The sequence below is a fragment of the Xiphophorus hellerii genome, chromosome 24, assembly GCF_003331165.1.
Source record: "Xiphophorus hellerii strain 12219 chromosome 24, Xiphophorus_hellerii-4.1, whole genome shotgun sequence".
Classification (NCBI taxonomy): domain Eukaryota; kingdom Metazoa; phylum Chordata; class Actinopteri; order Cyprinodontiformes; family Poeciliidae; genus Xiphophorus; species Xiphophorus hellerii.
In genome coordinates, this window is record NC_045695.1 from 1,163,757 (window position 1) to 1,182,143 (window position 18,387).

The 18,387-nt window shown below is 37.9% G+C and overlaps 1 protein-coding gene across 2 annotated transcripts; it reads left to right on the top strand.

Moving 5' to 3' along the window:
• The first annotated feature begins 879 nt into the window (after nt 1–879).
• plcd4a (phospholipase C, delta 4a) lies at nt 880–18,040 on the top strand. 2 transcript variants are annotated; one of them, XM_032556516.1, is made up of 15 exons: nt 880–963; nt 2,866–2,913; nt 3,070–3,228; nt 3,424–3,652; nt 4,526–4,655; nt 4,745–4,976; nt 5,048–5,249; nt 5,588–5,732; nt 7,642–7,794; nt 9,830–9,997; nt 12,845–13,001; nt 15,622–15,800; nt 15,908–16,040; nt 16,843–16,992; nt 17,304–18,040. In XM_032556516.1, the coding sequence occupies exons 2-15, from the start codon at nt 2,889–2,891 to the stop codon at nt 17,393–17,395; spliced, it is 2,154 nt and encodes a 717-aa protein (XP_032412407.1). In that variant the 5' UTR covers nt 880–963; nt 2,866–2,888; the 3' UTR covers nt 17,396–18,040. The 2 variants fall into 2 exon arrangements, with proteins under 2 accessions (XP_032412407.1, XP_032412408.1); XM_032556517.1 differs by lacking the exons at nt 880–963; nt 2,866–2,913; nt 3,070–3,228; nt 3,424–3,652 and adding an exon at nt 13,120–13,236 and having other exon boundaries at nt 3,686–4,655.
• Nucleotides 18,041–18,387: the final 347 nt, after the last annotated feature.

Genomic DNA, 18,387 nt, shown 5'->3' on the forward strand with positions numbered 1-18,387 from the left:
CTTCTTCACTGCTCCTTAGTCTGGCTTATTTTGGCAAAGAGTATATTATTATCTGATAATAAAGCTATTCTTTATTTTATAGCCTTCCGGAAAGTTAAATTTTAAACAAATTAAGCAAACTAAATGTGTATATTGGGTAAATTATGCCTTTTGATCTAAATTGAAGGTGACGCTTGGTCCATTTAAGATTATCATGAAGGGGATCTGTCCACTTTTGTCTTGGCTCAGTGTGTGTAATCTGAGGTGTGAAACTGAGCTGAAGCTGTGGATTATTGATGAGTCTCAACCTAAGCACGGAGCATGGCCGAAGCGAGAAAGGAGAATTCAGTCCAATGAAAAGAACCTGCGTCTGTGTGTGTGAATCATGTATGTCTTGACTCCACAGGGAATGCGGATGCTGTGAGCAGGAACTTATGTTCTTGTGGTGCCGTCCTTCCAGTCCTGAAAACTGTGCTGATCAAAATTTGATGAGCAGATCTTAGTAACCTGAGATGTGACAGAAAACATGGTGGATCACTGTGTGCTGGGGTTCCACTACTCCTGAATAAGGGGTTGTGTGGTCCTCTAACACTGATCATGTAGAATGACAGGAGCAGCAGATTGTGATGAAACCTTTAAAACGCCACATAATTAATTTCAGTCATTTTCCATAACAACAAACTTGGACTTCCTCTGCACCAGAAATATGATGTGTATCATGATTTGGTAAATCCAAACACATTTCCAGACAATTTGCACTAAGGCAACAGTTAGACAACTTATCAAACAGCCGACTGAACACTGAACCTCTGCTTTGTTGCAGATGCCAGAGAGAGAGAGAGAGAGAAAAAAAATGAGAGGGAGAGAGAAGGGGAGGGGGTAGGAGGGGTGACTCTGCTCTCCCATGTTGCTGCACACAGTGCAATGTGACAGCAGCAGAACTACAGGATCAGCTACTAGAATTTAGGAATGGTCATCCAACAGGTCAGACACACATTTAGTTTCTAAACATTTCTGTTTAAATTTTTAATTCTTATCATATGCTGGGTTTTCTACTTTTGTACATAGACTGGCTAAACTGTGAACAAGTTTCAGTTTTCAGCATTTATGTGTAGACCTCTGATTTCATTTTAAAAACAAAATTCAAGTTAAGTTTTTAATGTTTTGAACAGATACTGAGCCAGGATGCTTAGGTGGGCCCCATATGGGATAAATGAAAGCAAACAATATGGGTCCCAGAAGGTTTTGTCCGTGGTTTCCATGGTGGCCCTACATGGGTTTGTCCAGAGAGATTTTCTATCTGGGCCATTGTTGGCATATTGTTTGCCCTCACCTATCCCATATGGGGCCCACCTAGGTTTGCTGGCTGGGTAACATCAAACTTTTTTAGCCAAAAGTACCAGGTGAGTATAATTAAGTGCTTGATTTATATGTACAATTGAAACCAGATATTTACGTGCGTCGAGTAAAAAGACAAACACATTTTTTCTTACTGTTAGTTATTAAATCAGACCAAACGTTTCTTGTTCTAGCTTAGTTAGAATTACCAAAATTATTTCTATTTGCTAAATGCCAGAAAACTTGGCAAGAACATTTTTTAGAATTTTTTTGTAACATTTTTTGTAACTTTTCAGCAAAAGGGGTATATTTAAATTTAATTAGTTGGTTTATTTGTACAAGTGCAGCCTTTAAGCATAATATTCAAAATGTTTAATACTATATGAGAAGTATTTAGCTCCTGTAGCTAAATAGTTTAGCTATTGGAGCATGTATAGATTAGAGTAAAAGTCAAAGAAATGCAAAGCCATGCACCCAAACGATTATTCGGTTCATTGTTGCAGTGGAATGTTGTATCATCATTTTACGCTTCGGATCTAGATAGTAGGATCTAGACTTCTGCATGAAACTCAGTGTGGGAAACAAGCAAATGTTCTGTTGCAATTCTGTAGATGATTCAACTTGCAGAGATGACCCGGTGCTGCTCTGGCTCAGTGTTGAGATCAAGAGTGAAGGTGACAGGGATTTGAGAAGATTAGTCGGCTTAGGCAGCTTTTCAAAAAGTGAATGCAGTGAAACACAATGGAGAAGCAAAGCAGTATCCACATCAGCTTTAACCGTCCTCCAAAGAGGCACAGGCTGAATATTCACACTGCAACTAAAGATGAACAGTGGTGGAACAGCAAACCCAGTTTGCCTCTGTTTTATAGAGCATAAAAGGTATTAATTGCATTAGTTACAAAAGGTGAACTAATGCACCTTTTGCATTAGTTTACCTAATGCAAAAGGTGAACTAATGCATTAATAAAATAATGAATTATTTGAAAAATTATTTAAAATAAAGTAAAAATAGTCAGTTGATGTAGCTAGGGCATCTGGTTATGACGCCTGCATGGTGAGGCGTTCAGGTCACGTTCCACTGGGATGAAACCCAGAAGCAATTGCTGCAACAAATTCTCCTCTGTTAGACCACAGACATTACAAAATAGTTTGCATTAAAGTAGTTAGACCTGCTTCCCTATGTAACTGGCTTTTATGCAAAAGTACCATCAGAAAAATGCTGCACATAACAACACAGATTGTCAACACAACCAAATGTCTAGAACAATGGTGGCACACACTAACAGAGACAAAGCTGCCATGCACTGACTGGTACCAGCAGGCTTTTTGACCACCACCAGCAGGGAAGGTGTGTGAAGTGTCTTGCCCAAGAACACAATGGCAGAGGGAGCGGGGATTGAACTGACAAACTCCAACCACAGTCACCATCACCAACAGTTAATATGTATATGTATTTGTAATCTACTAAAAAACCCTGTAGAATGTTTTATGAGCTTCATTTTTGTACTCTATCAGGTCTGTTACTGCCTGTTGTGTTCTTCTACTTAGATGGCTCTATAAGACAGGAGGAGATGGCTTCCACAGAGAGTGGGCTCCGTAAGTCAAGTCAAACTTCTAGTCCTCACATGATTCTAAGAAATTATGTTTAACAATAATGCATTTTATTGACTTCACTTACTAAGCATTCCTCTGTATGTGAATATTCCCAGGAGGACTGTCAGCTTAGCATCTCTGCTTTTCTTTTCTTCTCAGGTATTCAGGGGGATGAAAACCTGCAGTCCATGCTGGTGGGGACAGTTATGAGAAAAATTAAGTCTCGTACTTGGAAAAAACAACGATATTTCAAGCTCCAGGATGACTGCATGACCATCTGGTACAAATCCAAGAAAGCTGGCAAAGCTCACTCTACCTGTAAGAGTTGACAGTTTAACAATATTGCAGATGGTTGCAAAAAAGGCAATAGTTATCTTGCTTTAGTCTGGTCATAGCTCATGATTTTGGATCAAGAAAAAGCCAATTTGTGCTTTTATGTTACATTCAGATCTTTGTCTGTATATTAGGTCTGTGGTCTATCCACGTGATGCTTACACAGTGCTTTGTGTGCAGTTTCTATGAGGGATGTGGAGGTAGTGCGAGAGGGCCATCAAAGTGAAGTACTTCTCAGCATCGCAGACGAGTTCCCTGCTAACCGATGCTTCACGGTGGTGTTCCATGGTCGCAGAGGAAACTTGGACCTGGTGGCCGAGTCAGCCGAGGAGGCCCAGTCCTGGATCAAAGGCATGAGGAAGCTGATTGAAAACCTGGAAAACATGGGAGAGAGGGAAAAACTAGACCAGTATCCTATTTATCTATCTATATCTTATTTGGAGTTTGCTTATAAAGAGTTTCTGCATTTTGCCTCACTGTACATTGCCAAAAGTGCAGGGTCAGCAACTCATTCAGTTCATGAGTTCAAATCACTTCCGTGGTCACAGGAAGTGAAATCCAGCACCCTGGCTTGAAGACTTCTTTCAAAAATATTTGAAAGAATGGATTGCTCTCAAGAGTTAAGTAAATTCAAGCATGACAAGTTGTGCAGTAAATTCAGTAATTAAATGTTGCTTCTAAAAATCACAGGGCCAACTACTGGTCTCAGCAAAAAGGACGCAATGACAAAATACAGCAATTTCGAAGTTGAAGGATTTGGTCATGTGAAATCCCAGAGTTGGAAAAAGGCATTCTGATAAACGAATCTGTGTTTGTCAAGAAATTGGTAGAATGATTTTGGTGGAAGGGTATTTGGTTGATTTCCAGGGGTTGGCGTCAGTGCCTTGTTTCCAGTAACAAGAAATCCAAATATGCTAAAGCATAATGAGGAATGTTGGACAGTACTATGCTCTTGACTATGTGGGAACTGTTTTAGGGATGGTTTCTCCCTGTTCCAAATTCAAGTGTGCACCGATGAACTCCAAAAGAAATTGATGTTGGGGTTGTTATGGAGGAACTTGACCTCAGCTAAACAGAACACATTTGGACTCAATTAAGGAAGATTGTGAGATCTAGACTTTTGTCTCCAAAAAGTTTTCACAAACCTCACAAATGTTCCCATGGAGGAACAGTTTTCCTTATAAATTTATAATAATTTCCAAGAGTGATGCTTGGTATACAATTTCCCCAACTAACTGGACAAGAACACAGTGACTGTTGCTTCTTTAAGCACGATTCTCAGATGGATAGGTGACTGGTTCCAAAAGGCTGACAAGAACAACGATGGCAGGATGAACTTCAAGGAAGTGCGAGATCTCCTGAGGATGATGAATGTGGATATGAATGAACACCATGCTCACCGTCTGTTCACAGTGAGCCTTTTGATAAAGACCCAGGGTGTGGGTCTGCAATGACTGTGTTTTTGACAGTCACACCCTGATCATTATTTTCTTTTCATCAGATGGCAGATAAATCACAGACTGGTGCCCTCGAAGGGGATGAGTTTGTCTTGTTCTACAAGATGTTAACCCAGAGAGAAGATATTTTGAACATTTTCCAGGAGTACTCATCTGATGGTCAGAAGTTATCCCAGAGTGACATAGAGGACTTCCTGAGAAAGGAGCAGCTGGAGGATGTTGATATCCAACACCATGCTCAAGAGCTAATTAAATACTATGAGCCCTCAGATACAGGTACACACTAAGGAATACATGTTGCCTTTGCCTTACAAACACAGAGCTGATTAATTCTTGTTGCATTCCAGCAAAACAACTGAAGGCTATGACATTTGATGGCTTCTTGATGTACCTCGGTTCTGCTGAAGGCTCTATCTTCAGTCCAAAGTGCAGGGGCATTTTTCAAGACATGACTCAGCCGCTGTGTCATTACTTCATCTCCTCCTCCCACAACACATATCTGATGGAGGACCAGCTCAGAGGACAAAGCAGTGTGGAAGGATACATCAGGTAGCTCTCAAAAGTCTCAAAATGTAGTGTTGAAAGGTGGAAAGGCTGAAGAAATCTTTTTTTAATTGTACATTTGTATCACATGAAGTGTAACAAGATGCTGTGATATTAAAATGTGATGAGATTTATCATAAAATTAGAGTCACAGTGACCTTTCCCTTAACCTTAATTGTCCACCTTTTTTATGAAAGCTTTGATGTCTAAATGCTCTAAGTTGATTAATTCTGTTTCATTACTCTGATATTCGGATTAACAGAAGAGATAAGCTCTGCAGAAGAGCTTTTTTTCTGATTAACATGACCAAGTGGTTAAAAGGTGGATCTGTTGTCATTGTTTAGGGCTCTTAATCGCGGCTGCAGGTGTGTGGAAGTAGACTGTTGGGATGGTGCCAATGGAGAGCCCATTGTCTATCATGGACATACATTCACCTCTAAGATCCTCTTCAAGGATGTGGTCAATGCAGTGGGAAAATATGCTTTCAAGGTAATGATATCTGTCATATATGTCATGTCATGTTGATGCAAATATTTGGCTGACTGAAATTATGTTGTGCAAAAATATGCTTCCATGTAGGTAGGTTAAAGATTTAATACTATGTCAAACTCATAGCTCCAATTTATAACCCTTTCCCACCAGTATGTATTGTATCTGTCTTACTTTCCTATGATGTGTGAAGATATGCATCTCTAAGTGAATAGTGTTCCAGCATTGCCTTCCAATAACTCTGATGAAGCAGCAAATGTAAAAAGGTTTGCAGTTTTTGGTTTAAGCTTTGTGATGGTGTAGGGTGGAACCACTCTTACTAGAAAAATAAGGTTGTCAACATATCTGGGCAACCTCATTCCAGATAGATATTGAAATTAGATTTTGTAAACACTTTTGTAAGCACTTTGTATTGCCTTGTTGCTGAAAATGTGAAATTTAAATAAAATTACCTTTACCTTTACCTTTGTAACCAGTAATCTCATATCTTCATAGTCTGGGACCAAACTATTAGTCATTGTGTTAATTTTCACCCCCACTAAATGGGGTTTATCACAAATTACCTCCAGAATCTAGGAGAAAAGGCCATTCAACACTTATGAATTCAGTTAGGGTGTGCCAAAGTGACAAACGCAATCACATTGACTGACTTCCAACAAATGCTGGTTGAGGAATGGTTGGTCATCACACAGAAGTGGGTGACCAACATGGCGACCAGCATGAGTATGAGGTTCCAGGTTGTTGGGTTGTGTATGGTATACCAACACACTACTGAGTCCCCTGTTTGTTGGGTGAGTATCATGTTCAAGGCGTTAAAGTATGAAGTCAAATTTCTTTTAAGTTATATTTGATTTATGGAGCATTATTTTCATAAACTGAAGATTGTCCATTTCAACCTTCTGTTGAAATGGACAATTTGTTGACTATGTTGTGCTATGAAATGGCAGTATATGGCTTTAAAACACATTATACAGTCGCCTTAAACTAATAAATTGTTAAATTGATAATATGTCTATCTGCAATCATCCAAACTAATAAACAACACTAACTGACGTAAAAGCAGAATAAGCTGTTTTTTTCCCTTTGACGGAAAAGAGACGGTAAGGTTGTGCAATGATACACAACAGATAAAGTGAAAGCAGTGGCCAGAAAAAAAAGCTAGCAGAATTACGTTCATGACAAACAGTATTTCAATCCAGCAGAACATGCTGGCTATGTAACCGCTTGTGTTTCAATGTTCAGGCCTTACAGTAAACAAGACAATGTTGTGCATAGTTCATGAGTGGAGGTCACAGTTTTGAGAACATGCTGTTTTTAGACTTAGACTTAGACTTAGACTGACTTTATTGTCATTTTGCATGCACAGGGTGTATACAGAATGAAATTTTGTTGCATACGGCTCACGACTCAGGCTCAGTTTTTCAAGCAATAATAGTACTTAGCTCACCCTGACATTATTACGTCGTATTCTGTTTGAGTGTGAATGAAAGATTGTCTTTGCATTTTTTCGGGGTAAATATTTCACAGAAAAAGAGTAGGAACATTTCTTTTGAGGGCTTAGTTTCTGTGTATCTTAGTGTGCTGAGTGAATAAGTGTGCATGGATATCCTGTTTTGGTCACATGGTTCTTCCTTTATGCCACCTTGACTTCGCATTTACTGATGGATCAAACTGTAACGCTTAAAATGATAACGCTACAATGAGTGTTTTTTCCGACAATGAGTGTTTAAACTGAATTTAGAGCTAGTTTCTGTTAAGAAGTTGCTAACACAGAACTAGCTGTGCTAGCTGCTAGTTAGTGGAAAGGAGCAGCTTGGAAATTTAGCTTGGGAAAGGTCTATAGTTTCCATTTATGGGTTTGCTCTCCTTCTTTTACACTCTATGCTTCCCCGTCTTTTCCCTTCTCCAGATATCAGAATATCCAGTTATTCTGTCAATCGAGAACCACTGCAGTGTTGACCAGCAGAGAGTCATGGCCCAACACCTCAAGCACATTCTTGGGGACAAGTTGCTTAGAGGCATGTTGGATGGCAGGGCCCCAGTAGGGCTTCCATCTCCTGAGGTGAGCGATCTGCCACTGTTGTTTAGGGAAATTTTAGGCAGTGTAGATGTTCCATGGCTGGGCATTAAAATGTGTAGCTGCAAGATGGTGCATGGATAGTGTGTTGGTGTAGTCTAGTTCAAACAGAAATAGTGTAATCTATTCTACTTCCTGTGTAATCAGAATTTTAACTTGCCTATCTGAGAGCATAGGATATATGCAGCTAACCCAGGTTTTTGCTAAAGCGGGTTGGTTCGCTTGTTTTGTTTTGTTTGTTTCCTTAGTTTATTGTTCATTCCAAGTCAGTAAGAAATCAAATACAACACAATATAATGTAATTTCTTTAAACTTGATAAGAAAAGAGAACTAAATACAGAAAAAAACAAATATTTAAGTTATATCTAAATTTAGAGATAATTTGTCAATATCTATCCATGACTTTAGCTTAAATTGTTCATTATTTATATTATACATTAAAATCACTATAACCATCACTTGTGTAGAATATGGTGGTGTCATCCTAAAATATTAATTATTCCTAATGATTTAGATACAGTACATCAAATACATCATTGATATATATATATATAACAAATATGGACCCAATACAGATCCCTGTGGACCACTCAAGGAAATACCTGCTGTCTTCCCACTGCTGTCTCCTTATTAAATACATTTGAATCCAACTAAAAGTCAGAGAGACAGGTTTGTACTTTGTGAAAATGTTTGTTTCTAATCTAGAGGTATTGCTTTTGGAATTTTCATATACATTGCATGTATACATTAAGGTTTATGAGATATTATGTATTTATGAGCTATTATGTATTTTATTAATGTTGTATCTATATCATAAGAATCAGTAAATGTTTTTTTTTTTACAGTTATTAACAATATCTATTCATTCTATCTCAGTTACTCCAGAGAGAAACATTGTCTTTGAATTTATTTCTATGGACAAACTGTTCAGGTTTTTGCCCATACACTCAGGGATTTCATCTGCCAAATCTGGCCCAACATATATAAAGTTTTGTTGAAACTATTTACAACTTCATTTATTGTTATAATTATCACCGTTGTTGTCACTGAAGGAGTCTGGATATGAAATATTCTTATATTACATTTAATAACAGTATTTAGTATTCCCCAGACCCTTTTAGTGTTAATTTTATTATTATTCAACAAAGTGGTATAGCATAATTTCCTACGAGTTATTATGTCAGGTGATTTGATATACACTGCTCAAAAAAATAAAGGGAACACTTAAACAGGTGTTTAACACTTAAAGTGTTCCCTTTATTTTTTTGAGCAGTATATTTTATACCTATAGTCAGATGCATCAGTCCTTGATATAAGAAATTTTCAATGTCAAGTATTTTTTCCTATCAAACATTCTAATTTCTTTGTTAATCATGGACATTTTATATCTGTGTTGTTTTTTTTGCTATTTTCACTAATTTGATGGATTGAAGGTTTATTTTTTTATTGTATGCCAATTTAAAAATATCTAAAAATATATCAAATCCACAATCCAAAAATTTTCTACATACTATAAACAGTATTCTAGTCCTGTTCTGTTAAGTCATGGTAAAGTAGCTTAATAGTACATGTTTACATATGGATTTTTGAGATGTTTTATGGTAATTACAGTTGTCATCATATTATGCAATGACAGGAAGATGGTCAGTTATGTCCCAAATCATAGGCCACTGATATTCATAGACTCCATAATTCACTGAAATCAGTTCTTGGGAATAATGTTTCAGGATAGCTTTATCACAGAAGTTGTATCAGGTTTTTTGTCAAAGGTTTACCAGGAGCTTATAAACATACTTCTGTAGTCACATATCAGAGTGATTGTTACAGCAAGCAGTAATTCTTAGCTTTATCATGAAATTGGTGAGTTTTCCCAGGTGATCTTGTCTATATTTAAAATTGATCCCCTAACAATTTAATCTCCTTCGATAATAGCATTTTCCTCTAAATTCAACAAGAATTATTGCAGACACTGCTTACAAATAGCACCAGAGTCCATGTCTCAGGATTGTATCTTTTTCAGGAACTTAAAGGGAAGATTCTTCTGAAAGCAAAAAAAATTGGTGGTTTAGAGGAAACACTCAATGGGACTGTCGAAGACTCGCTGACAGGAGAGGTCAGTGATGAAGATGAAGTAGCAGAAATAGATGAAGAAATTCTTCATCGTGAGAGTATCCGGCGCAGAGTAAAGGTGGGTTTGCTCACATGTTCAGTTTCTGTGTCTTAGACCCAAACTGTCTTTTCACAGTCTGATAATCCTGGCTCATCTACTCTCAGAACCATCTGTTTTATTAGATTTTAAGCCTCTGTTGAGCTTTTAATCAGGAAGTGGTATGTGATGAATGAATTAAACATTTAATAAATGAAGGTAATCCCCAATACATTCACCCTGTTTTGACATCAAAATAATTGATTGCTGTCTGGCCCATTATATTTCCTGGACTATTTTAACGTTTTCTATAAATTTAGTGTTTATAGAAATTGTGCTTTTATAGAAAATTTATTTTTAAAGCCCATGGAGTTTCTTGTCAACCTCTTTGTAGCAATTGGAATTTCCCACATCTTGTTTCAAATTTAAATTCTTGTAACAATAATAAGCCTCAGTGGATTTTATTGAAGTTTAATAAACTTCAATAAAATTGAAGTTTTATTGAACTTTGTGAACTATAACTAATTCACATTTTTTCACAACAATTTACACAAATGAAAATGTAAAAAGTCTGGCATTCATTTATATTTAGCCCAGTAGCATCATGTTAAAGTTCTTCTGAAGGAACACAAAAACTTGTGAGAATTGATGGAGCTAAATCCAGGAGAATCTTTGATGAAAACCTGCTACAATCTGCAAAAAACCTGAGACTTGGGTGGAGATTTACCTTTCAGGACAATGACTCTAAACATACAACCAGAGCTACAATGGAATGGTTCTGATCCAAGCACAGTTATATGTTAAAATGGACTAGTTAAAGTCCAGGTCTATCAAATTCACATATGACAAATAAAATACACTAAAATCTTTGGAAACTCATAAAATGAAAAAAAATGTTTGAGTTGGTGCATGAATAAAGAAATTAAAAAGTTAAATTCCTAAAAGCAGAAATTAAATTAGATTAAACCAAGTTCTATTGTTGCATTTAATTATAAATATTATTTCCACATTGGACCTGTGGGAAACCCCCCCAAAAAACAACAACCTACTCAGCATCCATGTAAAGAAGGTGAGTGAACAATTGATAAGTCATTATCTCTGTGCTACAAATAAGTGGGGGTAGAGTTTGCGGGGGGTGACAGGCAGGTCAGACACCCATCCATATACACAGACTTAAAACTAGAAGCAGTATAAAGCAACAAGTTAACCCAAAAGTCAAGTTTGTAGACTGTGGCAGGAAGTCCCAGTACCCAAAAAGAACCTAGGTATGCACGGAGAGAACTTGCAACCTCTTCAAAGACAGACCTCAAGCTGGGATTCCTTCTTGCAAGGAAGCAGCATGAACCATTATGCCACTGGGTAAACCCTCCCTACCCTTCATGAAAAATAAAAAAGGTTTGAAAGCCAGGAAACAGAGACAGGCTGTTACATGATGTGATCAACTTTCACACTGGTGACCCACAGAGGCAGAACAAGCTTTACTCCAGCCTATAACATGTGACAATATATTCAGCATAACCAAAGAAAGAACCACTGACAAGCTAACCAAACTATGATAACAACAAAAATAACAAGCACCTTAATCTTTCAGACTTAAATGTCTTAAACATCTAGACGCCATCTAGAGCTAAGACGGTGTCTGGTAAGGTAAAGGTTTTTTCCTGCAGAAAGGAAGACACAATACTTTGACTACAGGTTTGAAAGAGAAGGCTTACCTTCTCTTAAAAGTTTGTAAGTTTGAATAACAGTGCTAAAAAACATAGTATAATATTCAGTTCTTGAATCTCTTATTTTATCTTTAGGTTCTCTACTGCAAAGAACTGCAGTAGAGTTCTACTGTTTAAACTTTGGGACTCTTTGAGTCCCAAACTTACTCACTCAACTTGCTTTGTTAAGCTTTGGGTAAAAGCATTTGAGCGGACACAAATCCACTGAGCACTCACAGTCCTGTTTGGTAAAAAGCATCAGAACAAAACATGAACTGCTATTGAGACTTGTTAGCACATTCCTCAGAGGTGAGGCTTTGGACAGTGACATAAGCTCCTCAGTGTCTCTGTTCATGGTTTAGGTGTCTGTGTCTCTGTCTTATAGACGGGTGAAGGTGATAGTGCCGGTGGAGGGCAGGAATGCCCTCCCAGATTGGCTTTCATGTGAAAGCAGCCAGGAAGGCAGGCATGCATACAGAGGTGCTCTGACAGTCTCACTGTGCAGAACCTTTGATCTGAGCAGCCATGACAGGAACCATGCCGACACGCCTCCTTCACATTGCAGTGGGATATCACTTCCACTCACCATGGGATTTGTTTTCAGCATAAGGGTTCAAGCTATCCTGTGATTGGACTGAAATAACAGTCAGGTTATGTTAATGCACAGCTAGTTCATTGGTATAATAGAGAAACCTCATGCTGTGAGAGCGATTAAACTTCAAAGTTGGGACATCAGACAGGATGGCTTTGTGACATAAATATTCACATTAGATTGAACAAACTGGACCTTTACAGGACGCGTTGGACAGTTCTTAACCCAATTCTAGTAGTTTCTGCAATCTCCTTAGATGTTTTCTCTGCTTGATGCATGCCAATGATTTGACCCTTCTTAAACAGACTAACGTCTTTTCCACGACCACAGGATGTGTCTTTTGCCATGGTTGTTTAAGAAATGAGGAGTTACTCATTGCATCAGCTGGGGTTAAATAACTTGTTGCCAGCTGAAAGATAATCACCTATGCAGTACTTATCCAATAGGAGGCTTGTACCTGTTTGCTTAGTTAAATCCAGGTGGCGACTTTTTTTTTGGCCAGGCAGTGTATTTTTCTCTCTGCTATCAAAGTAAAAGTAAGCTGTGATTTACTGTTACAGTTGTATTTCTATCATTTGTTTCTGTCCATAGAAGTCAAAGCAGCGTTTGTCTAAAGAGCTGTCAGACTGTGTGGTCTACTGCAAGAGTGTTCACTTCAGGAGCTTTAAACATGCCCGCATCCACTCCAAGTTCTACGAAGTGGCCTCTTTCACAGAGTCCAAAGCTCGCAAGCACCTACGAGAGGCTGGTTAGTTCCATCCATCCATCATAAATATCATACATTTTTCATATTTAGCATTGATGTCTGCACAAAATAGCTTTGTTTTTGTGTTGTTGTGAATTGCACTGGATCATTTCCTTTCCAGGAGCAGAGTTTGTGCGCCATAATGCCCGGCAACTGACCAGGGTATATCCCACTGGCTTCCGAACTGACTCTTCCAATTTCAATCCCCAGGAAATGTGGAATGCTGGGTGCCAAATAGGTGACTACAACCCAAAGATTACTGGTCCTGATCAGACAAATCACACAATGTGCTCTGCCTTCTATGTATTTGCTTATGGCTGAACTGGGTGCAATTTTGTATGATGATATCTTCTGCAGGACTTTTATTCCTAGGGTTCTGTACCAAGGTCTTGTGAAGTATGCACAAGAACTAGCCTTTAAAGGAATCTTAAAGGGATCCACAATTAGTTGAACATGTTGGCCTAAAAATAGCTGTTTGTGATACATGAAAAAACTCATTCTTTTTTTAAAATTTGTATCTTTTGTTATGTTTTTCACCCATGAAGGTCGCCATTTTTTCACCTGTGCAATGCATGATGGGTTGATAATGCAGTTGGGTTTGTACTGGAATCTACAGAGTAAACGCAAGAAGGCTGAGTTTGGATTATTTCTCACATTAAAAAAAAGACAAGCACAGGAGAGAGCCGAACACAACTTCCGAAGGACATTTATGTCCTCAACATTTTTCTCCAGAAGATTTTGAATTATTTGTTCGAGTTGCTGGCTACCAAGGGAAAGTCACTGGGCAAAACAGCAGAGATAGGCAGCACTGGGAACTATTTTAAATGATAACGAAGCTATTGCCACCGGTACTGACTGTGAAACCAGGGACCCGACACTGGACTGAAAACTGGACCCATAAACAGCTGTTACCGGACTGGACGTAGAGCTACAGAACTACTTACCCGATCACAGTCCGATCAAGGGTATGTGCTGTTGACTGTTTCATTTATGATTCATTGTTTCTTTTATGAAGCTGAAGGTGACGGCAGCAGCACAAACACCAGCTCCTTCTGCCAACTTTTTCCTCTTCCTCCGTGTGGTCCTCTTCATCTTCATCGCCTCTTGTGATTTCTGCCTTTCCATCGATTTTAGTGTGCTCTGGTTCAAATTGAAAAGGCTTAATGACATTGCTGTTTTGGGTGGGTGGAGCTAGTGCAGTTGGACCAAGCATACATCATTTACCCAGAATGCATTGCAATGTAAACTACATGGCAACGTAGGTGTGACAATATTTTATTAAAATTAATAAAAACTAAACAGCCTACAGTATTACTGTATTGTTTTCACATCTAAAATAAATATTTCTGAAATAAATCTATTGTTACAACTACTAGTGGATCCCTTTAAGTCCCTATTGAACCATTAGAGTATTAACCACCATAAAACTTGAAAACACACTCAAAAGAGAGCACTGTTTCCCAAACTTGGTTTTTATTAGTCAAAATGTTGATTTCAAACTGGCTGCACAGACCTTACCTGCAAGGTGAGGAGTCTGACTACTGACTTTGCAGTCTGACCTTTGACTTGCTTTTCAAACTGTCTTGCAATCACGGCCAATTTCTTTCAGACTGACACCAACTTGACTGTTTCTCTATAAATGCCTGAGAACTCTGTATAAGCTTGCCCAACAATCCAGTAAGGATTTGATGTTAATCAACTGAATTTCTTTCAACATGATGAAGAAATGTGGGACAAAACCAAAATGATAATCTAGTGTCTCAGGGATCAAAACCTTTAAGATCCATGTTAGGAAGCTTTTCTGATTTTAGTTCAAGTGACGCCCATTTAGCATTTTTCACTAACTCAATGCGTAATCTCAATACAACCCTCTGAAACAGTGCTGGGCGATATAACAAGTATATCACACTCTGAAATATGATAGTGATAGATATGGATAGTTCACTTAGGTTCCTGTCCACATTTTTATGAGTTAATTTTAAATTTAAAAAAACATTGTGCATTTACATGGCTGCTCTTCCAGTCACTGAACATTGTTCCAAAGCTTAGCTCGTTTGTGTGTTATTATACTGTCAACTGCTTTTGTTCAGTTTTTGTGTGTTTTTTGCTAATACATTTGTGGGTCTTCTCACTTTTGCATGGTCTAATGATTAATCAGAGGGATTTGTATTTGTCTCATATCATGGTTTGCAGTGTATTTTTGCATGATGTGGAAAACAGCTGCAAAATGTGTTTCAGGATTGGAGTCTGAGTTTACAGCTAGATTTAAGGGTTGAACATAATTATAGTTATGAAGCACACATTTTTTTAACATTGTAGTACAAATATTATGTCTGGTGTTAAATACAAACTACATCCTGATAATAATTGTGGGCAATATCATCCAGCTGTACTTTGAAACATAATTTTTTAATTAAGGAACTTCATCATTCCAAAGAGATATCTTGTAAATAAATCTACAAACAACAAAACTCACTGATTTTGGGGGGAACAAATCAGAATTTCTCAAAAATGTTGGTCATGACAGCCTCGTTCCACCTTGTGGTCAGTTTGGATCAACTTTATGTAATGTACTGAGAATTAGAATGAGTAACATCATACATTTTGTCACTTTTCCACCCAGTTGCACTGAATTTCCAGACAGCTGGAGAGGGGATGGATTTAAATGATGGCCTGTTCAGTCAGAATGGCCGCTGTGGCTACGTCCTGAAGCCAGCTTTCATGAGAGACAAAAATGACAGGTTTGACCCTGAGCTGCCTCAGAAACGAGAGGACTACCAACCCATTGTCCTCACCATTCAGGTACAATCCACCTAAAAGAAACAATGATTTTTGTTCTCAGGAGTTGGCTTCTTAGGCTGCACAGAATCCTGCATTGACTGCATGTGTTTTACTGCAATCTCATAAAGGTGATAAGTGGCCAGCAGTTGCCTAAAGTCAACATCAAAGAGGATTCTATAGTGGATCCTCTAGTCAGAGTGGAGATCCATGGAGTTCTGATGGACCAGGCCAAACAGGAAACCAGACACATTGAAAACAATGGTATGACATGTTGAGCTCTGCACTGTTCATATTCCAATGTGTAGCATTTACATGACCCTACTGCTAGAAATTCAGAACTAAGTATTTGTTAGAATTTTCTTTACATTTGTATGTTTCATAAGAACATGTTATAAAAAAAACAAAAAGGAAAGAAAAAATGATCCTGCATTTAAACTAATTGGAAAATAAGTTATAAAAACAAACAATTTTCATTAGACTCTAAACCCAAAATCCTGTAAAGTTCTTCAAAGCCTATGGACTTTTTCACACTTTGTGTTTTACTTTTAATATGTTATAGAACATTGCAAAGCAGTCCATAGTTATAAATGGAATGAAAGTGGCTCATGTATAGAGAATGTCTGTTCACATCAGTTTTCAATTCTTGCCACAGATTCTCCGTTGAAGTTAGGTCTGGACTTTGATTAAGCCATGCTTTGTACCTCTGAGGCCTTAAAGAGCAGGAGGATTTACATTCAGATTACATCACACACATGGACTCTGTTTACTATAGTTGATGACTGGGGGTAATTGGTTGGATTTTACTCCAAGGTATCATTGTAAAGGGAACTAATTATACATTGTATTTGTAAAATAATAGTGGAAAATCTCGTATCAAGTTCTTTCCAATTTGTGTTGGTTGGACACATAAAAATCATTGAAGTTTGTGCTTTTAATCCAACAAAAAGTCTAAACAGAAAAGATGTGAATACTTTCATTAGGTACTGTTTGTGCAATAAGACATTTGTTCCTCAAAAGCTGAGTGATATGTGTTGCAGAAGATACCAGTTGATTTGTTTTCCAGGATTCAATCCCCTGTGGAATGATACTCTGCGCTTCACCATCCACACACCTGAACTGGCTCTGGTCCGCTTTGTGGTGGAAGACTACGACAAGACATCCAAAAACGACTTTGTGGGGCAATTTACACTCCCACTCAGCTGTATGCAAAAAGGTAGATCTTTTTAATCACCTTGTTCTATCCTTCCTCTTAAATTGAAGAACAAAAGGAGGAGGGGTTACCATCAAATGTGTTATTGTATGAAAAATTCCAATGTTATTTTTCCAACCAATTTTGCCAATATTTGGTCATGAGAAGGATTTCCAACAGAGAATAATGAAGTAGACAAAGCACGGTCTGCCTGAAGGGTTATTAGACGCAGTTATTCTTCCTAAAGATGGATGTTTAAAACAACTTAATGTCAAACAAACAGCTGTTTCCACTCCTGCTACCTAATGTCCGTGGTTTGGTTCTGTGTTTTTTAGGTTATCGTCACATTCACCTTTTGTCCAGAGACGGAACCAGGATTTCTCCCTCATCCTTGTTTGTTCATGTCAGGATCACAGATCTGGAATAACCTGAAAGGATTTTCTGCAAAGAACAGCTTTCCACATTGTATTTAATAATGGAAGTCCATTTATATTTGTCTCATAAAGCATTAGATTAAATGTTAGTATTGCAATATTCTTATTTGAAGTGAATCGAAATTTTATGCCAAATGTGAAGCGATTCTAAAGAGCTGATGCAAGGATGGCTGCTCTCCATCTTATAGTGTGTGCGCAGGCGTGTGTGTGTGTGTGTGTGTGTGTTGGGTTGTTAGTGACTGCATGCATGTGAATTTCTGCTGTTCTTGTTTATTGTGCTGTAGTGGAGAATGTGCCACCAGATATCTGAGTCAGGAAATTCCCTCCCTTGCTTTATGTATCCGTCTGCATTGCTCCTGTCTTCAGTTCGGCTCCTACTGTCATGATGGAGTTCTTACACACACTTTCAGTGGACAGCATTTTTCCACCTTCTCTTTGAAGCACATTGGTCTGAGTTGAAGCTGAAGTGAGGAACTCCTCACAGTTCAGTGTGTGTACATAATACATAATTGTGTGAATTTATTTTTGTATTTATACCATGATATTTATAGCAAACTGTAAACCTTTTTTGTTTGTTTTGTATTGGACATATTTTCATTGAGCACAATCAGGAAGAAATAAAAGACTTACAGACTGTACATTGAATAGTTCCTTTTCTTTATAAGGTGGGCTGCAAATTTTATCATCCCTGGTGATGTCACTGTTATCTTGTCACTATTAACCAACAGGGCTTGAAATCTCTCAGAAACAGTTCTGGGTGACAGTGAGACCCTGAGTCTCAGTCAGTTTCAGCTGATGAATTAAATGTAAAAAAATAATTAAATATCCTTTCAAATCCTTAAACAGAAATCACTATTGTCCATATTCCTGCTACAATGTAACTAATTCAAACATCTGAATCAGCCTTTCATTATATGCCAGCTGCTTCTTCATTCATATGATGCTGGCAAAGAGATAAAACTTGCAAGAAAGTTTTAAAATGATC

Coding starts and splice junctions, on each gene's coding strand:
- plcd4a (XM_032556516.1), top strand. CDS start 2,889: ATGGCTTCCACAGAGAGTGGGCTCC. Junction 4,977..5,047: donor CTATGAGCCCTCAGATACAG/GTACACACTAAG, acceptor GTTGCATTCCAG/CAAAACAACTGAAGGCTATG. Junction 13,002..15,621: donor CAAGCACCTACGAGAGGCTG/GTTAGTTCCATC, acceptor TTTTCCACCCAG/TTGCACTGAATTTCCAGACA.